The sequence below is a fragment of the Triturus cristatus genome, chromosome 2_1 (genome assembly GCF_964204655.1).
Source record: "Triturus cristatus chromosome 2_1, aTriCri1.1, whole genome shotgun sequence".
Classification (NCBI taxonomy): Eukaryota; Metazoa; Chordata; class Amphibia; order Caudata; family Salamandridae; genus Triturus; species Triturus cristatus.
In genome coordinates this window covers 316,989,649-317,011,628 of record NC_140581.1, presented here as the reverse complement: position 1 = coordinate 317,011,628, position 21,980 = coordinate 316,989,649, and the positions used below count along the sequence as shown (strand labels likewise).

Sequence of the window (21,980 nt, the reverse complement as noted above, 5' to 3'; positions counted from 1 at the left end):
CCGTAGATATTAGATCAGTTTTACAGGAGAGTACATAGAGATGCTAGGATTTAGACAACTTTTCTATTTTTAAAAGGGCCCCTGCTGGGATTAAGGTGATGTGGGGATGATAACTATGCCCAACAGTCCGACTCAGTTTTGGTATAGAGTGAATGGGAGCTAATTGTAAGGGATCGGCTAGGAGAATTTACCATGCTTTATTTCTGGAACAATTGGGAAACCTGATGGGTTAAAGCATAGGATTATAGTGAAGGAGAGTATTCAGCCCTGTGCTCATAAAGTAAGGAGCATTCCCATGGGAATAAGAGAGAAAGTCAAACAATAGTTAAGGAAACTGGACAATGGTGGAGTGATGGCGCAAGTAGCATTCTCCGATTGGGTGGCGCCTCTGGTAGTAAAGCAGGGTCAACAGCCGGGTAAGATGGTTTATCGAACTGAGACAGCTCAATAAGTAAATTCTTGTTGGTAAGCTTTCTCTGCCAAGGATTAGTGAACTTTTATCAGTGAACAAGGGTATGTGTTGGTTTTCTACTACTGATTTAACCACTGCTTACAATCCGATCCCTCGGTATCTGGATTTTAAGATACCATTTTTTTTACACTTTCGGTATGTTTGTATTATCTTTCTTAGGGTCCTTTTTGGGTTAGAATCAGCAGCAGGTATGTTTCAGAGGCTATTGTACCATACATTTACAGGAATTGAGAATGTTAGATTTTTTAGATTATTTTCATTGGGACAACATTCAAAGCTGAGAGAATTCTTGCAGGTCCTGGAGAAGAAAGGGTTGATAGCAGAACACTGAAAGTGAAATTTGCTAGGGATAGCGTCACATACTTGCATGAATTTAGTTATGCATGGATCAGACAAAAAAAACTGGTTGAAGGAAGCAAGGAAACTCCTTCCTCGAACCACAAAGACTGTGCAGTATTTTATTTGAAATCTATAAATTACTTTCCTGACAAAATATAGCCTATATAGCAAATGTTGAAGCATGACTGTACATTTGCTGGTTCTGAAGAGTGCCAAGCAGCAAGGACATGTACATATGACATATTTTTGGATGTGTTGGTGGTCACTGAATATCTACTTTTGTTTTCTGTTTTTAAGATGTGTCCACGGGGATCACGATTACCAACGTCATTGCAGTCTCTGGAGTCACCGCGAAAAGATAACATTGGTTTTAGGGATGGTTTTTATAGAAACTCTACTAAAACCTGACTTTAGAGAATACTGTAAGAAACCAAGTGTGTGTAAAATATTCTCGTATGTGTGGCTATGTGTTTTACACTTCATGGAAAAGGCACGATCGTCACGGTTAACGATGCCATTGAGACGTCCTGAATAACAACAAAAATGGAAAATAGGTCTGAAAGATGTATTTAAATAAAACTTAGTACAAAAAAATTAGTTTAAACATGTTCTTAAACAAGTATGTATATAGTAATAAGTGTAGGGTATTGTCCCGGAATGGATTTAACATATTATTTTTGGATGTGTTGAATGTCTGTTTTTGTTTTCCATTTTCAGGACTCGTCCGCGGGGAATAAAAAAAATGAATGCTTATTAATCCACTGAAGAAAATACAATCTTCTAAAAATACCCCTTGAAGAACCATTTTAGACAGAAAAAACAATATAAATACTTAAAAATTCAATTTAACAAAATCATAGGTTACATCGACGTTCTAGTGGGAAAATAGAATTTGAAAAACCTTATAAAACGTTATAAATTCACTAGAAAAAACAAGGTTACAGGGACATTATAATAAGGAAAAGCCAGAGAAATTCAGCATATATAGTTAGTTGAGCTAACCGCAATGCAGTGCTTATAACCTCACATAATACATCACAAATGATGTGCATGCTGTTCGCTTACAGGCTAACATCTTCTGAAAGTACAAGTCATAGCAGTTTTATATTGATGAAGGAAGGACACACCTCGGAAAGGATAATCTTGGGTAGATGTAAATGTCAAGGATTGTTACATGTGCAGGAGGAAATAAAAAAGAAAATTACTTGTGCCCAAATAGCACACAAAATTAGGTATGATAAAGTACACAGACTCAAAAAGTGAATCTGGCAGTAAGCGATTTGTTCATGGTCATGAAAGGTGCCCTGGTGAAGAGATGGGAGAGCAAGTTCTCCTCAGCATTGCTTGTGGAAACATATTGTGTAATTCAACAGCCTGGCATGCAGGTCATTTATTGAAATACAGGCGTGGCAGTGAAGTGCTAATCAACACTGACCAAAGTGATAGTGATTTTGGTTGGATGGATAAGGAAGGCACTAGAAAAGCACGCAGTGAGGATAATATGGCAGGGTGAATTCTGGTAGCAGAGCCAGACATGCTGTGTGTAAGTGATGAGCAAGTAGTTAAGGGAGAAAAATTTGGTAGGACTTTGGTTAAAACAAGGTGAATGGATGACTATTTGTGAGTAATTCAATATTCCACTAATATGTTCATATGTTCACATTGTACTTATGGTGTTCCCTTTGAATTTATACATTGTTAAATTGTCTATATTTTCTAACTTTATAGTTGTATAATATTGATGGGTAGATTTTTTTTGTGGGGGGGGGTGGTGTTCAGGGGCTGGGGGAGGCGGAAATGTGGGGTCGTGTATTATCGGTGTATTGCTTGAGATCTATTTCTGCATTCAATAGCCCTCCTGGGTTCTACTTAGAATGCATGCGATGAGGCAGTTGAACGTAGCAGGAGCAGCAGCACATTTATATTCCTAAATAAAGAAGTTGTTGCAGAAACTTCCCATTGAGTACAGAATCTTCCTCGTGTATTTTCCATAGAATGTCGTAGAAATGAAAAGGTCTCCATGAGATATGGAAAGACATTGGTGAAACAAAGCTATTAGCAATAGTTAGACAGTACCCTGAGACTTGGTCTTTGAATAGTAATGCAATCCCAGGAACCACAGTACTGTGTTGAGACTTACAGGGTGTCATGTGGAAGTAGTCACTTGGAGTCTCTGGGAAAAGACTGGAAATTAGACTAGGACATCATCTTGACTGCTTGTAAGTTAAGCATTTGAAATCACTACTATTACTTGGAGTACAAAACCCCACCCCATTAAAAGGCTTCTGGCCTCAGGAGATATCCCAGCATCAGGTGACTGATACTCAATTTACTTGGCGAATTTTGAATAATGCTAAATAACTATGTACTGCTTTTGAAATAACTGACAGTAGACTACTTTGTCACTTTTTTCTTTTTGTAATGCCTTTAACCTTTTAGGTCTCAAAGCAAAAAGACCTAAAAGGTTATACCTAAAAAATTATGTTCATCATTAGACTAGATATATTTGAAGTGCCATATATTGTGACTCAATCGTTCTTCATTTCTGTAGGAAGCTGCCTCTGTATGTACCATACTACAAGAGGTGTAGTGTGCACAAAGTCCAGTGAGACCCCAAAGGTATGGCAGAGGTTAAAGTAGTTAATACCTTAAGCTCAATTTAGTGGTAGCTGGGCTGAGCAGTTAGGCTTATCAGAGGGTAGTGTGAATTCATTTGCTGTACATACTCATACAAGGCAGAAACACACTCAATGTCTATAGACTTTTCAATTGCAATACTTTCAAGTTATTATTGGCAAAAGGTTTGTATAGCATCAAACAATACTTTACATGTGCATAATATGAGTGTTCATGTAGAAAGATATTTTTTGTATGTAGGACCAGCCCTTAGTACAATGCAGTGAGAGACCAATGCATACCTTTGAGAGGGAATACAGGTGAGTAATTTACAGGTAAGTAAACAGTTTTGATATTCAGTCTCCAGGGGTTTTGGTAAACAGGGGGCAAGGGTCAGACCAAGGTAGATACTGCACCACAAGAGGCACTGCGGCAGCCGGGTGCAGAGGTCACTGGGCCCAATGGTATTATGGAGGCTGGGGGCTCCTGAAAGAGGCACCGGTTACAGGTAAGTACCTGCGGTTCAGGGACACATGCACTAGAGGTTAATTTCAGCTATGGAGGGGCCAGAAAATAGCACTGAGAATGCACCACCAACGTCACAGAGGCGGCCGGGTGCAGAGTGCAAAGGAAGAGTCGGTGGGAGGGGCCCGCTGAAACCAATGGAGAGTCTCGGTTGGCGAAAACAGCGGTGGGCTCGGTTCGGAAGAAATCCCACAACTGAAGTGGTAAGTTGGATAATCAGGGGGATGCCGGGACACCATTGGTTGGGCACTCCTAGGCCTGGGGGCTGCGGGTGCAGGGGTGTCTTAAGGTGTCTGGTTTCTCTCAACAGATCAGGTCGCGGGAGATCCTTCAGGTTGAGGCTGCAGGCATCAAGGAGGGACGTCAGGAGAGGTCGTCCAATGCTGGATCCCAGGTCAGGATCGCTGGGGAGACTTCACTGGGTCGGTGGGCCACCTGGACTCAGGGCATGGGCATTGGGTGCAGGGGGGTAAGTGCCATGGATCTGCCTGGATCCAGAGCCCTTGAATTAGCTTCTTGTTGAAAAAGCTGGTATCCATGGGAGACAAGAGTCTTTATTAAAGACAGCACGGGCGCCCGGGGTTCTTGGAGGTTGGTGGCCGCGAGCCACGCCGTTTTATTGGATCAGGTCGCTGGAGAAAGACACAGGCAGGTAAGCCTTGGGCCAAGTCAGCCAGCGTGGTCTTCTCCACTGCTGCACGGTTCTTTGGTTCTTGTTCTTCATAGGTCGACGAATCTGAGGAACAAGGTACAGGGGAGCCCTTAAATACTACATTTAAGGGAGTTACTGAGGTCAGGGAGCAGTAGCCAATGGCTACTGTCCCCTAGGATGACTACACCCTTTGGGTGCCCTTCCATTTTGGGAGCGGGACACATCCCTGCTCCTATTGGGTCTAATTCTCCAAAGCATGATGGAACATTTTCAAGAGAGTGTTTCACCTCCGCTCGTGATGACCCTAGGGGTGTGCCAGGGTGAGGTGGACACTCCTACTTTGCTTACTAATCTTCCCACCTGTCCTTCCGCCAAAACAGGACAGGGGACTTCCATTAGTTGGAGCTGCCAAATCAGCACAACACAAGATGAGAGCCTTTAAGGCTCACCGCCAAGTGTTGCTGTTCCTGCTAGAGTAAAGTGAGAAGCACCTCTACCAAGAACGGGCTTTGTTTCTGACTTCCGAGAGCACATAGGCTCTCACCCCATGAGGACAGAACCCTGTTTGGTGGTGGCTGGCTGGCTGGCAGGGACCAATTGCCGAATACACACGAATTCGGTCGTTTTTCAGAGTGCATTTTATAATAAATCCATCACTGGCATTAGGGTGGGTTTTCTTATTCTGAGAAGTATGCTACCAAACTTCTCAGTCTTCAGTAAAGCCACCATGGAGCTGTGGAGTTTGCGGTGACAAATTCCTAGCCTATATACTCAAAATGGCTTCAATGCACTTACAATGTCTGTGAATGACACAGACACGGTGGGAGCATATTGCTCATACAGCTATGCCCTTACCTGTGGTATCGTGCACCCTGCCTTAGGGCTGTTAGGCCTGCTAGATGGGTGCACACACTCAGTCAGGTTAGCATCAGGTATCTGGCAAAACGTTAGGGGGTAACCATGCAAAAAAGGGCACTTTGCTACAATTACCAAGACTGTGTAATGCATAATTTGATCTCTTCAGAGTGTGACAATAGGGCGAAGCCCTTGGGTTCCCGGGGTAGGGCACAGTTCCTACAACTCCTGGGTAAGATAACGATGTAGAGTGGATGCCTAGCATGAATAGGGCACAGGCATGAAGTGACACAGAGTTTTTTTAAAAAGTATTTTAACTTGGGGGCATAGATTTATTCACTTCAGAGTTATGAAGTTGATTCTCACCTGTGTCAGAGAGGTGGATAGGGTCCGAATGTCATGCCTATCTGCTCACCTAAGCGTTTTGGAGTGTTCAGTAACTATGCTGCATATTTTTGTTATGTATATATTTGTGTTTGGTTTCTGTAAATGTTTATGTTTTAATTTTTTTATATATTTTTTCTATTTGTGGTCTTCCTTGCAGAGCAATGATCTCCGGAGTACAATAATGTGAGAGTGAATATCCTACATTTTTAGTTATTTCTTTATTCCAGACGGAGTTTTGGATCTAGGGATTCCTGACATTATAGGTTTGTGACTATACCCTATAAGATAGTAGGATGAACTAAAAACGTCCGTTGACAAAAGTCAGTGACCTTTAAAGCATATTTGATGACAGCCGAAACAGGTTGACCATGAACACAAGGTAGTAGAGTAATTTATGTCCCCTGGCATCATCCTTTTTTGTTTTAAAGCCTATCAGAACATTCAATAATAAAATACGGTTAGGATAGTTCTAGGTAGTTTTAACAGTTCACGTTTTTTATTTCTGGTTGATTTGGAGTGAAAACTCTACGAATATAAATTTTAAAAAAACAACTCGCTCCCACTTACTGGGGTTGAGCCCACCTTGGACTCATTTGGGTCCAGGGTGTGGGAAACCCGATGATGAAGCATGCCACATTTCGATGTGGGTGAGGACCTTGCATTTCCCAGAGATAACTCTACGTATGGAAAAGGAAACAACTATAAGTAGCCAGATCTGTTTGATGTGTGGTTGGTAATTTAGGGAGAAGGAAGGTCCGGGTAAATGATCTCACCCCTTTAGTATGTAAAAGGCTAAAGAATATCGCCAGCACGAGGGTGTGGCGTTTCATGACTGAGCTAGAACGAACCCTCATCATGTAATCATCAGTTAAGTCTTACCATGTTGACACATACAGAGCTTTGTGAACAGGGCATTCAGGCCAAATGGGCATCAGTGCCAATAGTGCCGGTTTGTATAGTAAAACTGTGCATTAGTCAATTGCCATTGGTGACACTTGGTGAATTTGCAATGCTACACAAATGTGTACAGCTCATGAAGTAGCAAACCCAAATGTTTCCGAAAAGTAAGATGGCATAAAAAAAAAGATCAAAAACCCGGTAGAAAGACTCGCAAAACTTTTGAGAAATCTCAAAAATAAATAAACGTGATCACATGGGAAACGTGCCGCTCTGCCGATCAAAGTAAAAGAGTGGCACCTATGCACTCTCGCCTGGAGGTGGTTATGTCGAACAGACCCTGCTGCAGCGAGTCGATAAAGGGCCGCTTGGTGTACTCTGAAGATCACCTTAGGCATGCGGACAATGAACGGTTTAAAGAGAAACACCGATACTTTTTTACGGGTAAATAAATTAGCTTTTTTATTCAAATAAAATACCGCAAGGATGACGGTTAAGACATGCTCTAGAACAAGAAACTGAAAGCAATTCTGTGACTTCAGCACGGACTTAACAAACCGGTAGTACTTGTGTTGCTCCAGCAGCAGTTCATTATATGAACACTTTACCCTTCACTTGCCCTTTTGTCAACACTGAACTAATAGCTGCAACTTCCAAATCGGGCATTCCGTGTGCAGTGCTGTTTAATAATCAACTAACCTGCTTATCAGGCTTCAATATTTTCACTTTGACAACCTGCAATTTAAACGAAACACTTCAACAAAGAGGTCCACAGAAGCCGACGAGACCGAGACAAAGGGAGGAGGTAATGACCTTCACTCAAGTTGGAACCAAACAAACGAATAACTTCTTCCGAACCATCTTAATTGTAATTGCTCTCACTTAAACAAGCTGTTTGTATGGAGCACAAGTTGTATAAAAAAAAAAAAAAAAAAAAAAAAAGCGTTAGTCAAAACTTAAATCTTGAATGCGCAGCAAAAGTTTCACGCTTCAATAATTTTAAATTGTAAATTACACTTAAAACGGCCTTTTGTTCACATTAACATTGAAACAGGAATGCAGAACAGGTAAATCTAGATCGCGAATGGAAATTTGAACCAGCAGCTACTGAAAGTCATTCCAGATAACACTTGCCAAGTTTCCACAGAAGTCACTGAAGCCACATAGCGGCAGGGTCTGTAAAAGAGAACTCACTTTTTTTGCACAAGTCGAGAATAACAGAGGTTAGAAAAAGAAAAAAAAAACTAATTAATGGCGGGCCGAATGGCCTCATGTGTTATCTGGTTTATGAAAAGGATACAGATTATACCAAAAAGGAAGCCAGTGGCTCGCCGCTATCCCATAGTTGTAGGGCGATAACATATCAAAGTGTCTTTGAGGATCTAGAGAAACATGTTCTGAGAGGGAGTAGCTTAAACTTCTGATACTGGATCGTCTGAGGGAGCGCATAAGAATTCCAAACTGTATACTCGCCCTTTTCTAAAACATGATCCACACCTGTACAGAACTTTCTCTATGGGGATTATCTGGAATCATGTTTTAGCCGTTACTTTCTGCACCAATATCTCAACCTGGTACGAAAGAAGATCAAAATAATTTTGTCATACAGGCACACTTTGTTCCTATACCAGATGCTTAATGGTTTAGAACAGACATCTGTTAAGCAAATAATGGAAGGAAAATCCCAAATATGATAGCCATTATATAGCTGAGCACTGCAAAAATAAAACACTTCTAGAGTCTTCTTAAACAGCACACACCCAAAGTGCTTCAGAGAAAGCTGCAAAGAACCAGAGAGCTACCCGATCCTTGTCTCCGAGTTAATACTGGAACACAAAGCAGTGTACAGCAATAGTAAAGAGTGATCGGAAAAAAGATTCCCAACATTCACAAAATGTAGCCTAATGAATACTATGAGAATCACTCGTCCTTACACATCATATCTTGGAGCAGAAAATAATTGGACAATATTTAACTAGATTGGGAATCTGGCCAATGGCTGGAACTGGATACCTGGCTCCGCATGAAATGCCCCTTATCCCTAATCAAATAGATGTAAGCAAAATACTGAATATACAAACACATAACATTTATGTAAGTACTTAATGCTAAAAGAGGCTTACCAGGTTGAATAGTCTGTTGGCACCAAAGCACTTGATGGGTTCGAAGCGCACGCAAACATGGTATTTTTACAGTCTGCAACTTAAGTGAAGTCACACCGCTGAAAAGAGGACTTGAGCAGCTTGTGGCTACTGTGCGCAGAAGGCCTGCCATGGTGGTTACTAGATCTTGCGGAGGTCTGCCACTTCTTGTTCTTCAGTTGTTCACCTAATAACATCAGACATAAAAACAAAATGAAGCATCATTTGAAACAAAATTAAAATAATTTATTTAGAGTAAATATCTGCTAAATTCGGACAGCATCACAAAACCATACAAGTTTTTATATGGTTTCATTTCTATGAACGGGTATAAGGAATCTGATGGTCGGAAGAAAAACATATGTCTCCCAGAGGAAAGAAGTTCTGTTTTATAGCTGAAGCAATCGCATCTTCAATATAATGGGGTATGTCACTTTTTTGCTAAGAGAACCAAACAGAATTATGTTTAATCATTGCAATGTCCTGTAAGCCTGGCAGGCCACCTGAAATTGAACAGAAGACACCTCTCTGGCAGACAGTGCTGACAGCAGAGCAACAACATCGATGATAGAGCCACTCTCCATCAGAACACACCCTTGGTTCCCTTTTGTATAACATGAAATAAGCCTGATAAATAGGAAGCTTGTGGTTAAAAACCTTGCCAGCTTTTTGTGAGGTTCCGGTTTTGCAGTAAATAACCTTCCAGAATACCAGGGCACATTTATTGTTGCAAGTTTGTTCAATGCCATAAATATTGGATTGGCACGAGATGGCTTTGATTAAGAAGCTATAGAACACTTTAGCAGCTAATCAAGTAGACCAGGATGCTGACAGCAGAAGATCTCTTTGCAAGTATCTCTGCTTTGCAAGCTCAAGTAGATCGCACATGCTTTTACTTAACTATTTTAATCATATACTTCAGAAGTTAAGGTAAGAAGTATTTCATAAGTTAGTCTTTTTGACTCCCAATGAATAAAAGGAAAAGCTACAGGAAGAAAGCATCTAACGTCATAAGATTAGAACCTACTAGAAAATCCTTCCACCAACCCATTCCCTTCTTACCCAAAACTCATTAAAGGGAATTTCTGTTCAAACTTCTTCTGCCTGCTAAACACTCATCACATTGGAAATACGGAGAAAGACAATTTACAAAGATGAAGACATAAAATGTAATTTTATTAGAGATCATAATAAACATTGGCATTTATTCTATAGTACTTTGTTGGAAAATGGCCATCTCTGAAAGGTCACCAAAAACTTTGTTTCCTTCCTCCTTCTCTTTTTGCTGCATCTTTTTGTTTGCCATAGGACTCAGCACTTTACTCCTGCTAACCAGTGCGCAAGCACTTCTCCTCTAAACATGATGACACTGTTGTATACATCATTGGCATATTTAGTTTACTAATAGGTCCCTTGTAAAGTGGTATACCATATATCCAGGGCCTATAATCTAAATGCTACTAGTAGGCCTGCAGCACTGGTTGTGCCACCTACACATTAGATTTTCAAACTGGTCTTATGCCTGCCATTTCAACGCCAGTGTGGGCAGTTTACTGCCACTTCGACTTGGCATTTTAGACCACTTGCCAAGCCGTAAACTTCCTTTTTAATACACATAAGTCACCAATAAGTTAGACCCTAGTTAGCCCGAAGGGCAGGATGCTGTGCAAGTAAAAGGTAGGACATGTACTTGTACGTTTTATATGTCCTGGTAGTGACAAACAGCTAAATTCGTTTTTCACTACTGTGAGGCCTACTCCTCTCATAGGCTACCATTGGGAATTCTGAAATACACTTTTAAGCTGTTTCATACCTTTGGAATACTAATGATAAATCCTCTTTAATGGTAAAGTTGGATTTAACATTACTATTTTAGAAATGCCATTTTTAGAAATTGAACATTTCTCTTCTCTTAACTTGGCTCCGTGTGTTTTCAGCATGGCTCCAATCAATGTCTGGGATGGGTGACAGCTACACTTCCTGCATTCCCTCTAGACAGCCACAAACACAGGAAGGATGAGTATGACAGAGAACTCATCTGCATTTTGATAGCTGTTCATGGGGGAGCTGAAACTTACGCCTGAATAGACAGTGTCTGGTTTCCCACACAAAGGGCTAATTACCCCCCACATATAGTCTGGCAGACAGGGCTGGGATGAAAGGGGATCTATGCACTATAAGAGCCTGCTTGAAGTCACCCCCCCCCCTTTCAAAAGGCACATTTGGGTACAAGTACTGGGGCTCTGACCCAACCAAGATAGTGCACTATTGGACCTGGGACGAACTCTGCCAGAAGTAGACTGCTATGTTACAAGGATTGCCACACTGCTTGTCTGCTTCTCTGGAAGAACTGCTCTTCTGCTTTGCTGTGCAGTCATGCTGATTTCTGCCATGCTGAGGACAAGGGCTGGGCCCATCTCACTTGACCACCGAGTGAGTCCAAGGGCTTGCTCCCCGTTCTGAAGACTCAGGGCCATTAAAGACTTCCTTTAACTCTGCCACAGCTTCTGGACTCTGCCATCCGGGAGCCCTGCCCTGCCAAGTGATACAAATCCACTCCTGGGCCCTTGAAAGGTGATTTTTTGCTGTCCTGTAGCCGCCCTGCCCTCCATCGCGGTCGGTGTGAACATTGGGCTTGTCCCGGGACAGCATGACCTCAAGTAACCTCTTAGCACTATTGACTTCAAAGCACTACATGTATTTATTAATATTTATAACTCAGGTTCTACTTACTGCATTTTTGTCATTTTGGTCTTGTTTTATTCATGAGATGATTCTCTATTTTTCTAAGTGTGTGTGTGGAGTGGAGGTAGGTGTGTGTGTGTGTGTGTGTGTGTGTGGAGTGGAGGTAGGTGTGTGTGTGGAGTGGAGGTAGGTGTGTGTGTGGAGTGGAGGTAGGTGTGTGTGTAGAGTGGAGGTAGGTGTGTGTGTAGAGTGGAGGTAGGTGTGTGTGTAGAGTGGAGGTAGGTGTGTGTGTAGAGTGGAGGTAGGTGTGTGTGTAGAGTGGAGGTAGGTGTGTGTGTAGAGTGGAGGTAGGTGTGTGTGTGTAGAGTGGAGGTAGGTGTGTGTGTGTAGAGTGGAGGTAGGTGTGTGTGTGTAGAGTGGAGGTAGGTGTGTGTGTGTAGAGTGGAGGTAGGTGTGTGTGTGAGTGGAGGTAGGTGTGTGTGTGAGTGGAGGTAGGTGTGTGTGTGAGTGGAGGTAGGTGTGTGTGTGAGTGGAGGTAGGTGTGTGTGTGAGTGGAGGTAGGTGTGTGTGTAGAGTGGAGGTAGGTGTGTGTGTAGAGTGGAGGTAGGTGTGTGTGTGAGTGGAAGTAGGTGTGTGTGTGAGTGGAGGTAGGTGTGTGTGTGAGTGGAGGTAGGTGTGTGTGTGAGTGGAGGTAGGTGTGTGTGTGAGTGGAGGTAGGTGTGTGTGTGAGTGGAGGTAGGTGTGTGTGTGAGTGGAGGTAGGTGTGTGTGTGAGTGGAGGTAGGTGTGTGTGTGAGTGGAGGTCAGGTAAGTGTGCGTGTAGTGGAGTAAGTAGGTGTGTGGAGTGGAGTAAGTAGGTGTGTGGAGGTACGGTGTGTGGAGTGGAGGTACGGGGGTGGAGTGGAGGTACGGGGGTGGAGTGGAGGTACGGGGGTGGAGTGGAGGTACGGGGGTGGAGTGGAGGTACGGGGGTGGAGTGGAGGTACGGGGGTGGAGTGGAGGTACGGGGGTGGGTGTGTCATATACTTTACAAACTGCCTCTTTAGATAAGCTTAACTGTTCTGTGCCAATCTACCAGAGGATGAGCACAGGTAATCTTTTAGTGTGTATCTAGCTTACCCCGACTAGGATTGTGGTCCTGACTTGGGCAGGGTGCATATCTCTGCCACCTAAAGACCCAATTTCTAACACCACCATACACCTTTTTCCATTGGTTTCTTTTTATTTGTGATGTTCCTTGTGAATATCCACATCATCTACAAAGTAAATACTCAAAACTTAAACCCGTATCTAGCTGGAAATTTCACTCGAGCAGGGTGTGCCACATAAATCAACTTATTCTTGAAATACCCAAAAGAAAGACAAGCTTTCTTGTTCCTTGCATGCTCTCTTTAGAATTAACTCTTGCCCCAGCTCAAACCACCCACTCCCTCCTTACGTTCAAGAAAAAAAGCTAAATAACTCACTTTTCCATTTACCTCCGTCTCACTGAACCTATCTCTCTGCATCTTCTATGGCAACTTCTGATGAATATACACCTACTGCTCTTCTCTGGTAGTCCTTTATTAACCTCTAGCCCTAATTCACCAAGGTCAAGGACTCCTGCGGAAATTGATTTTAAAACAGACGCTTCATGTACATTTCTGCATAATTCTTTGTTATGCATGCAAATCTTGTACCCACCTATCCAACACCTAAAGCCTCTATGGTTCAAGTGGTACTTTAAAATTACCTCATTAAGGTTTTTTTTTTTTTTTTTAAATGGTATGTTTTTAGTTATCCTTCAACTGTACCACCACCTTTTTAAAAGCTGACAGTAGAGCCTGGTCGCTTTGTCATGACACTACTCCAGTCTACATGAGTGCCAATTCCTTCCTTTAATAGTTTATTTAATTTCACAATCTTTAACTCATACACCAAGGCCAAATGTGAAAGGCACAAATGATCAGTCTAGCTGAGTGCATGTGGTACGCCAGTTATATTGTCGGCACACCGCCCCGGTGTGACCAGGAGCCATCAAGACCACCACCAAAACCCATAAATGGTCCCATCTACCTCATGAATACTGATGACGTAGGATGTAAATTGAAACACAAGACGATTCGCTGTCATCACAGGGATGGTGGCCTGCTGGGGTCAGCAGACCACTACGTCTGTGAATGCTTTTAAATAAAGCAATGTTTTAAATACAATGCAGCTCGCTGTTCTTATAGGAAAACAGGAGTTAATTTTTTTTTTTTATTTTTTTTTTTAACTATTTTCCTTTTTTAAGAAGAGGTAGTGGTCCTTGAGACTACTGCCTACTCAAAAAAGTGTTTTTCGACCATTCAGAAAGGGTCCCTTGAGGTCACATTTACCAAATCGCCTAATGGGTTTAGTGCATTGAAAAATTTAAATTGCTGTTGCAAACCCCGTGGTTAACCAAATTGCAGGTTTTGCAATCTTAGCGAGTTCCTACATCTGAACCCAAGTCTTCAAAATAATTTGAGTAGGCTTTGGCTCTCCTCAAAAGAGAATCCCTTTACCACTTCATGCTAGTAGCTATTTGGTGGGTCGTTCCACATTCATTTCAGTGCTTAACTATTTTACATCTCAATAATACATTGAACTGTCACATTAAATTATTTTTCCCATTGGGGTGTTGAATACATAAAGTTTATTTTTTCAATGCAACAGGTTTTTTATTTTTCAACATATTTGCTTATCTTTTTATGATTAAATGTCCAGCTCTTAGAAAGCTCCATGTTCAAGTGATAATTAAACCACACGCAGTAAGTTTATGTAGCAAATCAAATAAAAGCTACGTGAACATTACCACCTCAGAGCATGTGATTCTTAAAGCACATCCAAAATGACCTACCGAGCCTTGAAGAGCTGGGTTGCATTAACACCGACCATTCGACCTTCAGGAATGAATGGGCGGGTTGTCCACGTGAGCAGGCTGCTCCCTTCTGTAAGTAGGAGGTAGCAAGCAAGGCCTTCCTTGCTGCTTTACACTTACAATTCTGAGCGAACATTCCATTTCGGACTAGCAATGACTGGAGAAGAAGAAAGCTCATCTTTCATACTTCCAGGCCATTTGCCAAACTTTTCCTAGTGACCTGAATACACACACAACAGCTATGAGTAATCGCTTACTGCTGACAATTAAACTGATGGGGGAAAAACGGTGGGAGGCACCATTTGCAGCTTGCTTTAAGGATGAATGGGTTATGAAAACGTGATGGCTTTTCTTAAACTAACCATCAGTATGTAAACTGTGGGATTCAGGCGTGTTGCAGCAACTTCGTCACCTGCGGATTCTAGACTACAGTTCCAAATGCTGTCTAGTACCAAGTCTTTATATTTGGTGTGTTTATGCACAGAGCAAACCTCTGTCACTGTCTTTTTCTTTAAGTATGGCATTAGAAATGTATTTTGCCTTTATTAAAATGTAAATATATAATATACTTACACGGACTTTCTTTCAGTCAGCCCTCTTCTTCCACTCACTAAAATATACAGCAAGGGGGGTAATGAGGCAGCCCATTTCAGCCACTGGCTAATTTCGTTGTGACTGACAGCATTTCGCTCATTCAGAAGGAGCACCTCATTCAGAAGGAGCACCTGAGTGTGTAGTGTAGTTTCCTTCAGTGCCATGCACTACTATGTAACGTGTGCTTTTTGAGACCAAAAATAAATTTGTTTTTAGCCAATTGTGTTTTATTTTTAAATTGCCTAGGGCCAGGCAGCTCCCACAACAATAAAGATTTACAAAATACACGACAAAACAAGCATTGACAAAGTCAAAGGGCTGGCACCCAATGCCAGACCTAGCAGCTTTGCCAATGCTGATTTCTTTCTAGCATGTGAATATGGGTGGCTCTTATGAACTACCCTTTTAATTTTGCTGTCACTTTTTACACTGTTCACTTCCTACGCGGTTGTTCATCAAATCGGTCAAGAACAGATTTTTTTTTTTAAATACTGTATTCACCATTCCTTAAATACTCTTCTCTTCCCCTATCATCCACTTACTGCACTGTTCTATTATTGAAGCCATCCCACTGTTTTTGCCTTTTAACAGCGCCTGGATACCCTCCCAGGGGACAAATAGCGCTCTACAAATCTACTGATTGATTCTTCCTCCACCCTTTGACATTAATGCCTCGTCTGTACTTACATGAGGGACCCAGCTGCGCCAACTTTTGTTTTTAAATTTGATATTAAGGAATAAAGTCTGCTACTCTACAGGCTTGATATAAGAGAATGAACCCTGGGTCTCAACGGAAGGCAAATGGAAATTATCTTCTATTGTTAATATTTAGTAATGTTAACATTTCTAATAACTAGCGATTCTAGTAGTTTGATGCTTTCGCATGGGCTGCTGAAATTAGAATGTGGCATCTGAGAGTTCAAAGATGGCAAGTACACGTATAATATACTTAGCCAAAGTAGAAAACAACCAATTGACTAAACTCCCGTCTTGCTCACTATACACTGAAATGAATTACTCACCCCAAGTCTCAGAGACTGGATGATGCATATGGACGTCATTTTATTAACTTTGCAAACCTAAGAATGAGTAACAGAATTCAAAAAACTATGTTTACTTTCTTGCAGATCGCAGTTCTGAAAGGCAAGTAACATCTACTACTGAACATGTTCAGTGTGTATGTATATATAGATAGATAATAGAGAGAGAGACTACTTACTACTGCAAAATATCAAGTGAAAGTTGAAGAAGAAATTAAACTACAATTGTATGATGAAAGAGATAAGACATTAGATGGGCAAGCAGGATTATAATAAATTAGTTTAATAAACACATTTCAGGAGTGGGTAGAAAAAATGAAATAGATCAAACTGACAGGAAAGAAGAGAGTATCAGAAAGTACAGTTTTACAGTCTTATTGTGGCTGCTAAGAAGGTTAATTAAGAGATGTGTCTGCCTTTTATACATGGATTGAGAGAAAAGTCGTTGTTGCAGATCTGATGTCTGCAATCAGAGACAGAGCTTGAATATCGAGCTTTAAAAAAAAAAAGTGCTAGTGAAAAGCGAACTGGTAGACTGTCAATATTTGTTGAGGGATGGAAGTTATGATCGAATTTCGTAAATAATGGCTACCAGGAGCAGAGTATGCAGCAATGGATGATTTTAAAGTGTGAATTATCATAAGTGAGTCTAAAAAAGTACAGTCCTTTGGCCAACTGGACCTAAGCTGGTGAGAGGGGGAAAGAATTGTAACTTTGGTTGAAGTTGTAAGAGGAATCGTTAGAAAGGTTTGTAAACAAAATATCTAACAGGATGAAGAAAAGGCACTTCTAGAGATGTGACTTAAGCAGACAGTGGTAGGTGAAGAATCAGAAAAGCCATACAAATAAAGTAGTTGGGTGCGAGGATGATAAATTATGGAGGGGTTAAGTAAGAGAAAATTATAGAGTGACAGAGACGGTTAGAAAGACAGTTATTTCATTTGAAACCTTGAGATGCTTTAGAAAACGTACATTTTACAGTAATACTGGTTTCTACACGATAGTAAAATACAATGGCAGCTGAATATGATATGGTTGGATATGGATATGGTTTGGTTAAAGTGAGAGTATAGAAGGTTTTAGGTGACTAAGTCACTCCCAATGCTAAATTGATATTCTGAGAACTGCATATGCTTTTTATCAATCACATGGAGCTCACTGGCTTGCCAATTTGAGACCACAGAGGGGTAAAGCGTCTAACCAATTAAGATGCCTTGCAGCATTATCCAAAAGGTGGTACTGAAAACAAATAGGTCCCTGAAACAAAACAATGACTACTTCCTACGATGTACTCTAGGACTAAAAAAAGTTTAACTATATAGGAGGAAAATAAAGCAAAGAAAAGCAAGAGCTAACCATTGGCAAAGCAAACAGGTCAGCATTCCATTCAGAGTCCTGAATAAAGTATTTTAAAAATGCCGGCTGTAGTGAAAAGAAAAGGTTTGCTTTCGTTAGAAGATAAATCTATGAGTTAAAGTACTGGATGTGATGATTGAGTGTACCTTTCAAATAAATGACATTTCCTAATTTATTGCCCAGCAAGCATCCCATAGGAGATAGGAGGAAGACTGGTCCAATAAAACAGACAATAAATAGCATTAGGTGAGAAAGCTCTACTCATCTATGAACAGGCAAATAATACTTTAAATAATTGTTAATAGGTAAGCAAATAGCTGCACTGTCCAGCCAGAGCTAAAAATATAAACCACTTCATTGGGTAGTGGCTTAAGGAGCGCAAAGAAACGGCAAACTATGCATCCACCAGCTATGAAAGCCAACAATTGCCCTGGGTAAGTAAAATAAAGCTTGATGCCTAGCACATTCTGATAAAGACAACTTGAATTCATTGTGATCGTGCACATTTTCAGAGCAATCTTTAAATTTTAACGTAAGAGAATTTGGCCACATATGTAAATGTTTACCAAATCCACAACATGCCAAGCCAAAGCAGCAACATGCAGCATCTGCTAATCGTTGGAACATTTCTACTAGGTGACCCTTAATGGATTTTCAGAGGTATGATATAAACAGGGGTTCAGATTAATATGGTGAAAAATAAGACGAACACTGGGTTCTCCATCCAAATAAAGCATTACAAACAGAGCCAAACTGAGAATGTTTTGGTCCTTTCTTTTTTAAACATAGTAAGCATATGATTTTGCAAACTACAAACATAGCTACAGACCAACTGTGTATTATATAATACAGGGGTGATACAAAGTTTTTGGGAGGGGAAAGAGTTGACACAGATGGTTAATTAAAGTTTTGAGGTAGAGTCTTTCAGGGCAGGGCAAACGGGTTCCCTGTGTTAGCAACAGGGGAGGGAGAAGAGGTAGATCAGGGAGCACTATTTATTGGTTGACTGTGCATTTATGAATGTGTACTGTTACTAAGGAGGAGAGTGTCGTGGTCCTATTTAGTATGACACCAACAAAATCAGTTTTCAAAGAATAATAGCTTAGTTGGATTTTTTTTATACAAATAGCAAAGCAAGGGTATCCTGTAATCGTAAAGTTACACAAATGCATTAGCAATTCCAATACTAAAAAGGTACAGAACAACAATATCACATCAAATAAATGGTAATCGGGGAAAAAACTGACTAGACGCACTGTCTTTCACCTGGTGAAAAAGAAATGCTTGGTCAAGCAACGTCTTTCTTTTACTGTTTATTAGAAATAGTTTTACAAATGTGAACAATTTATGAGTAGCTAAGACTTGTGCAACGTTTAAGAAAAACTTGCAAAATACTCTATTTTTCCACTTATATTAGACATGATAAAAAATTAAAGTCCGCATAATTATTTTATGTTTCAAAGAAACTGAAATAGCCCTTGTATATTTTTCACTCCCCGCAGTGAGTCTGTCTTTTCATACGGCAGGTTATATTTGGGCAGGTTTGACCTGCCGAAAGTTAACGAAGGTTGAGTTATCTATCGCATCTGGTAATTATCGGATACGTTAAATACCTAATAACTTTTAATTCCAACACGTGCGTAAACAGGAGTTTATGCCAGGGTCGGAATTAACCGCACAATTTATAATCAGGCCCAAAATCTTTCTTCGTTCCAAGGTCAACGAAGCAAGCACCAGTTTAGATGATTAAAACTTATTTTTCTATTTAAAGTGCATAGCTAATAGTGCAACATAAAGAACATACTATAAAACATTAATTCACTACTCTGAAGGGGTGACGTTTTATTTTTCTGATAGGCCACAAAAGCGGTATACAGAACTAACGAACAGCAACCCAGTAACGGAAACTTGTGATTCACTGGGCAGGAATTCTTGCCTTTTTAGGACCATTATGTAACTGATGGGAAATCAGTGCAGAAAAGAGGGGGCTTAAAGAACCCTCTCAAATAAAAAGCAGTACCCCTAAGCAATCACTGCCGCTGCACCCCTCCCGAGTCTATTTATGTTCATGGTGCGGAGTGCAGTTTTCTTTGAATCACAATCCTGAAGCCAGATGCCAGAAATAGAAAGCTAGGCTTGACAGGGGGTCTCAAGTTTTCTAGGATTTGCTGGGCACAGATAGTCACTTCATCGGCGTACCCTTTTTTACCCATTAGATTCACAACAGACTTAAAGTGTACTCTTTATTTTTTAGGGGTCTGTACTAACATCCTCAAGTATAATAGTTATTAAATTGCTCAGTAGCAAAGTCTCTTTGAACACCTCCTCCTTAAGCGTCATGAGAACCGCCCCTAACAATCAATGTGAATTGTTAGCATTCTTTGCACATTCAATCGGTTTTCAACAATTTTTTGGTGTTTATACATTTATGTGCGCGAGCTCAAAATAATGTACAAAGAAATGGCCCATTAAAAAAGGGAGTTTAAAAGTGCACAGCCGGTAGCCGGACTCCGGAGTTTGCAAACTGTAAAGGTTTCAGGATTGAGGGTACCACTTCTTCCCTGCAAAAACTGTGCATGTACGAAAAGCACCGTGTCAAATCATAAGTTATTTTTCTTATATGAATTATTAAGTTGTTCTAAGTTCTCATCGCAGGAACTAAATCCAATGAAACACTAGGGCAGGTGACCTCACATCTAACACGGGGCACCTTGAACTCTGAGACCACCTTCTTCTAACTCAAAAAACACGTTGGTGGCTGCTTGCATGCATGCCACCTGCAACACGGGTACGCCCTAGAGCAAAGCAAGCAAGAAAAATCTAGGGGACACAGACCTTACCTCCCGCCACCCGACAGCAGATCTCCCACCTCTGCAGAACTGCCGGCTCTCACCGACTTCCAAGGATGAAGGACATTACCCTACTTGAATGAGCGATTGCAAGGAGAAGCAATCGGCTAGCTAGTTCATAGTGATTGACACGTTAAAAGGCGGTACTAGGAGATATTTAGAGACCGTAATGCTCCATCAATCCTTCGATTGGTTAAAAAAAGAAAAGGACCAGCCCCGGAACTGAACGTTTGGTGGCCCGGAAGAAGCAACTGTTCTGCAGAAGTCCGTCCTGTCGCTCCGGAAGGGTATGAGCTGCACGTGCACCGGTTGTATTCTAGACAATTGGCGGGAGTCTTTTTACAGTGTCGCTTGTAGTTAATGTAGCGTTTATCCAGGCGACAACGTCAGTGCCACCTGTTGGCGGCAGAGAATCGTAGCCATTGATCAGCAAGAACGTCCAAGGAGCGTCTTTATATGTAATTGTTATACTGAGTGCGAAATGCACTGCGGGCAGGGCTTTAAATGGACCCGGTCCTGTCTGTGCTCAGCACAGGCCGCTCTTTAAATCAGACAGGCCTCACTTTCGGTGGAAAAAAAACGTAACTGCAGCAGTGCCGCTCTTCAATGCTTTTTGTAGGGTGACCAGACGTCCCGGTTTTCTCCGGACGGTCCCGGTTTTTGGAGAAGTGTCCCGATACTTTTCTCCATATTGAAGAAATGTCCCGGATTTTGGGTAGTGCCTGGGTTATTTAAAGAAATGTCCCGGTTTTTAAGGGAGGGTCGGGTGAACCTGCACGTGAATCACAGTGTTGTGCAGGCTCACATGTCGACCCGCCCTCTTAGAAATGGGGACAGAAGTTCAATTCTGTAAACTCTCCTGCTGTGCTACTTTGCCTCTAAAGCAGCGCAGCAGGATTTAAGGAGATGTGAATCGGGTCTGCAGAGGCCATAGGGCCAGGCCCACCAGCAGCCGGACCCTGGAGCTCTTCGCATAACGGTAGGTAAAATAAGAAGCCCTGAGACCTAATAGGACATTTATTCCTATTTCTATGTCTTTGCCCGTCCCGGTTTTTCATTCAGAAAATCTGGTCACCCTACTTTGGTGTAACGTTGAAGAGATTCGTTCTAGGTCTTCCATCGTTTCAGAACGGAAGCCTTTCAATATTATTTCCAACGAAACCATAGTTGTTGCTTATTTATTTTATGCAACTAGCAAGCCAATAGTCCTGGCTTGTTGTAGGTGCGATGTTTGGTTGCTATATTATAGATCTTGATGCAATGACAAAAACAGCCAAATAATAGTGGCAGCGGCACAGTATGCTAAGCACAGGTTTTTAGCTTGGGTGTTTTTGAAACTACACTCTTAATTACATAGGCCTCGCCCCTTTGAAGATTCTCCCCCCTCCCCCCGACCCCCCCCTCCATTTGTTTCATCCCAGTTAAAGCCCTGACTGAAGGTGTTCTTTAGTGGCCTTTAGGCAGTCAATAAATAGATCATGTCTGTGTCATTTGTATCAGGGTGGCAAATTAAACCAAAAACAATTTTAGTAGAGGTATCCAGTTTTGTACGTCCCTGTGTGAGTCCCTTATCCTGTCCATTTTTGTCTCCTTTACATACAATGAATTGTAATCCTGTTTAACCTACAATAAAGCGTAAAAGCCCCACATGCAAAAATTAAATTTTTTCCTAAAGGAAATGGGGCTGCTTCT

The 21,980-nt window shown here is 41.3% G+C and overlaps 1 protein-coding gene across 2 annotated transcripts in view; it reads right to left on the bottom strand.

Moving 5' to 3' along the window:
- The window catches only part of NNT (nicotinamide nucleotide transhydrogenase), a 391,279-nt gene extending 370,852 nt beyond the window's left edge, over positions 1–20,427 (bottom strand). Inside the window, exons 1-2 of one of the 2 annotated variants that reach the window (XM_085631219.1) lie at positions 20,280–20,427; positions 8,867–9,071 (exon numbers count right to left, since the gene is read on the bottom strand). In XM_085631219.1, the coding sequence (XP_085487345.1) occupies positions 8,867–9,017 (151 nt within the window). In that variant the 5' untranslated portion in view covers positions 9,018–9,071; positions 20,280–20,427. Of the gene's footprint in view, positions 1–8,866; positions 9,072–20,274 lie in introns of both variants that reach the window. The other variant, XM_085631218.1, reaches the window with a different exon arrangement.
- Between the last annotated feature and the right edge of the window lie 1,553 nt (positions 20,428–21,980).